The sequence below is a fragment of the Capsicum annuum genome, chromosome 3 (genome assembly GCF_002878395.1).
Source record: "Capsicum annuum cultivar UCD-10X-F1 chromosome 3, UCD10Xv1.1, whole genome shotgun sequence".
NCBI classification, from domain to species: Eukaryota; Viridiplantae; Streptophyta; class Magnoliopsida; order Solanales; family Solanaceae; genus Capsicum; species Capsicum annuum.
The window spans coordinates 4007199-4013198 of record NC_061113.1 but is presented as its reverse complement, the minus strand read 5'-3'; the positions used below and the strand labels follow the sequence as shown (position 1 = coordinate 4013198).

At 36.3% G+C, this 6000-nt stretch overlaps 1 protein-coding gene and 1 pseudogene across 2 annotated transcripts; one reads left to right on the top strand and one right to left on the bottom strand.

The window, feature by feature from the left end:
- LOC107865695 lies at positions 1-1019 on the top strand (annotated as a pseudogene).
- Positions 1020-1736: 717 nt separating this feature from the next.
- Positions 1737-4177, bottom strand: LOC107864493 (F-box/kelch-repeat protein At3g23880). Of its 2 annotated transcripts, none has more exons than XM_016710873.2 (2): positions 4020-4177; positions 1737-3072 (listed from the first exon to the last, which is right to left on the bottom strand). In XM_016710873.2, the coding sequence occupies exons 1-2, from the start codon at positions 4063-4065 to the stop codon at positions 1907-1909; spliced, it is 1212 nt and encodes a 403-aa protein (XP_016566359.2). In that variant the 5' UTR covers positions 4066-4177; the 3' UTR covers positions 1737-1906. The 2 variants fall into 2 exon arrangements, with proteins under 2 accessions (XP_016566359.2, XP_016566358.2); XM_016710872.2 differs by having other exon boundaries at positions 1737-3078; positions 4020-4168.
- Between the last annotated feature and the right edge of the window lie 1823 nt (positions 4178-6000).

Here is a 6000-nt window from a genome sequence, read left to right as displayed (position 1 = left end):
TGTAAGGGTTAAACCATGATTGGAAGATGCTTATCAGTTCAATCATCAAGCCCGAACGAGCTAAAGTTTCAAACTCTGAGTGGAATTCAACATCTAGCTGAAAGTCATAGATTCAAGGCATGGTTTCTAGATCAGTTTGGCGTGCTTCATGATGGGAAACAACCTTATCCTGGTGACATTTCGGCCTTGGAAAAGTTGGCAACTTGTGGTGCAAAGATGGTAATCATTAGTAATTCTTCAAGAAGAGCATCGATAACCATGGAAAAAATGAGAAGCCTTGGATTTGATCTATCACGAGTGGGGAATTAACGCATCTGTATCTTCAAAGGAGAGACGACGCTTGGTTTGCCTCTCTAGGAAGATCGTGTATTCACTTGACTTGGAGTGACAGGGGTGCTATATCTCTTGAGGGGCTTGGACTACAAGTTGTGGAAAATGTTGAGGAAGCTGATTTTATTTTGGCCCACGGAACTGAAGCGTTGGTGAGAAGATACTAGATCAGTGTGCTGCTAAGAGAATCCCGATGGTGGTAGCAAATGCCTGATTTTGTAACTGTTGAAGCTCGGGCTCTGCGGGTTATGCCTGGAACATTAGCAGCTACGTATGAAAAACTTGGCGGTGAAGTAAAATGGATGGGCAAACCTGATAAGATAATGTACAAGTCCGCTATGGAAATGGCTGCTGTCGATGCCTCAGATTGTATTGCCGTAGGAGACTCTCTCCACCATGATATCAAAGGCCCAAATGCAGCTGGAATCGCATCAGCATTTATCGCAGGCGGAATACATGCTACTGAACTTGGACTTAGCAAATTTGGAGAGGTCGCGGATGATAATTCTGTACATGCTCTTGCCTTGAAAGACAATGCATATCCTACATATGTGCTCCCTTCATTTACATGGTGAAGAATGTACTATAGCATTGATGTACCTATTAATGCTATTCACTTTGTACCTCTCCTTTTACTACTTTTCAGACTGATCTTTCTCGATTTTGGAACAGAAAGGCTCGGTTGAAGGTACAATTCGGTGTAATTTGAAATAAGAAAACCATGGTAGAACGTCTTGCTTACTTATTTCTCCATCTAAGTTAGCGGCAATGTTTTACAAATAGGACCAGGTGCTTTCTTTATCTCGGGTTGTGACCTGAAATGCCACGTAAAGTGTCTTTCTTGCTCGGTGGTCAGTCAGTGAAGTAATTCTGATATGCTGCGTAAAGTTTCTTTCTTGCTCGGTGGTCAGTCAGTGAAGTCATTCTGAAATGCTGCGTAAAGTGTCTTTCTTGCTCGATGGTCAGTCAATGAAGTCATTCTAGATTCCTAACTCGTCTCAGAAGTTTGACATGTCTGAGACCTCCGGTGGGAAAAGGTATAATACATAAATAGATACTCAAACTTGACATCAATCGGCAAGTAAGCACTCCAACTACGAGAATGCACAGCTACCTCAACTTGGTCTCAACTGACAATTAAACACTCCAATTCGTCCTCACTGTCTTGTAGACACCTCAATGCTGACGTAGCACATAAAATATGGAGGTGTCTAGATGATCATTTTGTAAGTTAGAGCGTTCAACTGACACAATGGAGACGAGTTGAGGTGTCTAGATGTACATACTCAAAGTTGAAAGTGCTTACTTTCCGGCAGTGGTCAAGTGTGTACATATATATACATGGAGGGTACTAGATCCATCCATATGCTTTGCTATCTAAACATAAAAAACTTACTCTAAAAAAATCAATGGAACTGATACAAATTGATTAATCCAAATATGTAGATACCTTATACAACCACTGTTCTTTTACATAAGGAACAAGATTAATCCAGCATACGGTCAATCCCTGAAAATAACAAAATCTAACTCGTTACAGAGTTTTTAGAACAACCGTGATGTTGAGGCCATATTCTCAATACCAAGTAAGCAACTTTGGAGAGATCAAACTTTCGGTATAAACGAAACCATCCTGAATACATTCCGAATCAGATTGAGGCCATACGCCAGACGATTCATTCGATGTCTTAAACACAGAACCACTACGTCTCAACTGGCTGCAACGGAGTAACACTTCACCATCTGAAAACATGTATTTCGGGGTGATTGAATAAAGATCGGTACTTTCTATAGTAAACAACTGATTCCACGATTCCTTGACACCATACTCGTTCATCACCCATAACTTAAAAGTGTACTCCCGGTGATGAATGCGCGTAGAATAAACACAAAGCATGCCTCCCAATACTGAAACACCTTGCTTGCTATGCATTATATCAAAAACCAAATCCAGTCCCTCTGGCAACGGTATCTCTCCATACACCTCATTTGAAATACTAAACATAACCATAGAGTGATTCAGTAACGAATCAATCCAATGAAACGCTCCATGTACAAACGCCAAACAGCCCATATTAGATGACGTATCAAGGCAATCTAAAGCTCCATGTCGAAATGCCAAATAATCCATATCAGATAACGCACAGTTATCGCCAGTAGGATGATTATCAAGTTTTCTCCAGAAGCTACTTTTCAGCGCAAGAACTTCATTTCGTTCTTTACCATTGATCTTGAGGATCTTATAGTCATCACTAGTCGAGTCATATCCCAATCCCCAAGTACAAGTAACCTCCTGTGAAAACTTTGGATTGGGAAGTACTACTGATTCTCTTGTAGACAGGTTCCATAGCAAAAGTATGAAGTCATTATCAGGATAATTACGAACGCCTATAATAGCCAAGCCATCGTAACAACAATGTATTTTCCAACCCCATAGTTCACCACTACAAGGCCTATCAAGTCTTTGTATATCCTCAAACAGTTGATCCGACGATAAGGAAGAACAATGGAATGAATACTCCTTGTTAAGAAGCAGCATTTTTTGGAAACTTTGGTTATTTTTGGCATGATTGAAATGCTTCGTCGTAAAGTAAGGCTGAGAGATCAATGTCATCCAAAACTTTGAAACACATTTGAATCGAAGAAGAGACCGCACAGGTAGCCTACTGAGGATGTCCATAATTATTTCTTCTTGCAAATCCATCTGCTTTATTTTCTCTAAATGCTTCACAACTCTCTTCCCTGCAGCTAAAAATTGCAGTTAAGGCAAAACATTTTTGTTCCACAAGCCTAAGTTACATTATGCTGACAAAAACGAATCTCGAATTTTGAGTTCATGAGTTCTACATTTTAGAAAAGACAGCTTACTCGGCTCTAGAACATTTACTACTTCCTCCGTTTCAATTTGTTTGTCTGGTTTGACTCGGGATAGACTTTTGAATCTTGTTGTCTTAAACTAAAGCGGAACCTTGGAGTAAATGGTAAATTTGTTGTCATGTAACGCAAGTTAAGGTTGCGTACAATTGACCCTTGTGGTTCAGCACTTCCTCGGGCCCCGCACACACCGGGAGCTTTAGTGCATCGGATTGTCCTTTGGTCTTAAACCAAAGATATATAAAATACTATCAAAATGTCTTTCAATTTTATGGTCTAAAAGTATGCCACGTGTGAGAAGTTTAAATAAAAGATTTGACAAAATAGGAAAGCAAGATAAACAAACTGAACAATATACTTATAAATGAATTTTCTAGTACAAATATAAGATTTATACTTGTTTTACCATATCCGTAACTAGTACTCTAGCTTCGCCCATATGCTGAACTATGACCAAATTTTCTACGACACACTGCAACTTCACGGGGTCCTATTACCATCAGAACTAAATTTTAACGTAATTTTGTCATCTTTTTCGCTGATGTGGCACCTTTTGTAAATCTTTTTAGCTGACATGACACCTTTGATGTGTGCCTCATTTTATGTAATAAACGTGTCATACAAACAAAAATACGCTAAAAATTGAGTTTAGGAGATAATAGGATCATTGTATGTCGTAGCAACTTTGGTCATGGTTCGAGGATCATTGGATGCTTATCTCTAATAAATATTCAACAAAATAGTCGATGCGCGTAAAACTGACTTAGATACACACATAAATAAAAACAGAAAATAGAGAGAAATGCAACATATACCTTTGCAAAGATTTGACTGGGGATTGGGAGGTATTGATTCCTTCATTTTTTGGGCTTTGAAAATATTTATCTCTCTCTCTTTGCTTTGTGGTTAAGGTTTCTCTACTTTACTATTTTGTTACGTTTTTCTACTTTTTATAGGATAAAGTTATTTCCATTTTCTTTTTTAATTTTGTTTGAGTGAATAGGCTAAAATATACTGCATTTTTACTTCCGTAATTTATGTGATTCATTTGACTTGATACAGAATTTAACAAAAAAAGAAAAAATTTGAAATATATGATTAAAATATTTTTTGACCATTTGTATGACTATAGGGTAAAAGGAGATTTTTTAAAATAACCGTGGTGTTTGAGGCTCAGACTAAATCTACGGAATACCTGCAACCTTCCACCAATAACAAATATGAAATAACTCTGTCCATGAAGGGTATAAGAAGAATTCTAAAGTTAAATTATTTCTAATTATGAAAACGTGGCATTTTTATTTTTTTTAAACAGACTAAAAAGAAAAGTATCACATAAATTAGGATAGACGGAGTATAAGGAGTTATTTGATAACTAATTTGGAGGTGAGTTATATATGTCTTTAATCTTGCACAAGTAATATCACTTTTGGTAGATAGAAAATAAATTATTGATGTATAAAATTAACATGGTGTTTGATTGCTAATTTAGAAACTCATAACTAATATATTTATTTATAAGATATGAGAAAGAGTAAATAAAAATAAATAATCACCCACTGATGTTGTCTGAAATTTTCAAAAAGACATATAAACTTTAACTTCGATCTATTACCGCACGATTCTTCTTTATTCCATTTCAAATACACCATTTTGGACCTCTGCGTGTATACACGTGCCACAGGTGCGTGAAAGGGCTCAAAATTGACTTTTTTGACCAATAAAAAGCTGTCACGTGTAAATAATTAATATATAATTTATATTCTTTTTTTAAAAGGAAAAAAATAATATTTATTTATTTTTTTAAATTACCCGGTACCCCCTCTCTCCCCCCAACTCACCCTTTCTTCTTCAACACCTTCAACACCATTAAAGCTTCATTGAAACTTTTTTTTTTTTTTTAATATCATTAAAACTCCATTAAAGCTCAACACAATGTCTTCTTCAACACAATATCTTCTTCAACACCATTAAAACTCTTCCATTAAAGCTCCATTGAAGCTTTTAAAAAAAAAATATCTTTAAAATTCCATTAAAGCTCATTTAACTATTTTAAAACTCAATTCAATCATTTAACTATCCTTAGAACTCAATTCAATCATAAAATAATTTTTTGAATTGATTTAAACAAAAAAAAAAAATGAACGGGAAAAGAGATTTTGATGGAGTGGGGGGAGGTAGGGGTTAGGGGGAGATGCTGACAGGGTGGGGGTGTTGGACGGAGGGTGGGGGTGGAGGGGAGCTGCTAGACGTCCGAGGGGTGCTGGATGAGGTGGGGTAGGGGAAGAGGGGGTGGGGTGGGTGATAAATTAAATAAAAAGAAAAAAATTATTAAAAAAAATACGAAATTAAATATATTTAACACGTGGCAGCACCTGATTGGTGCGTATGTTCACTCTCTTTGTTGTGACTGAGATTCAGCAAAAAATAGTGTATTTGAAACGAATTAAGTAAAAATAGTGGGGTAATAGGTCGAATTCAAAGTTTAGGTGTCTTTTTGAAAATCTCGGCCAACATCAGGGGATAATTATGTATTTACTCTATGAGAAAATCTAACTATTGTTTTATATCGGGTATTATGTGAAATAACTAACACAAAAAAAGGAATAATTAAAGCCCGTATAACTAATCCTTTCATATAAAAAAAAAAAAAAAAAAAAGAGTAGGCGTTCTAACTCATGCCCATACGACAGACGTTAATGATATGTTAAGACAATAAACCAACACAATTGACTAGAAATTATCTCATATGCAAAAGTTAGAACTTAGATACGTTTTCATAAGACATACATTCTA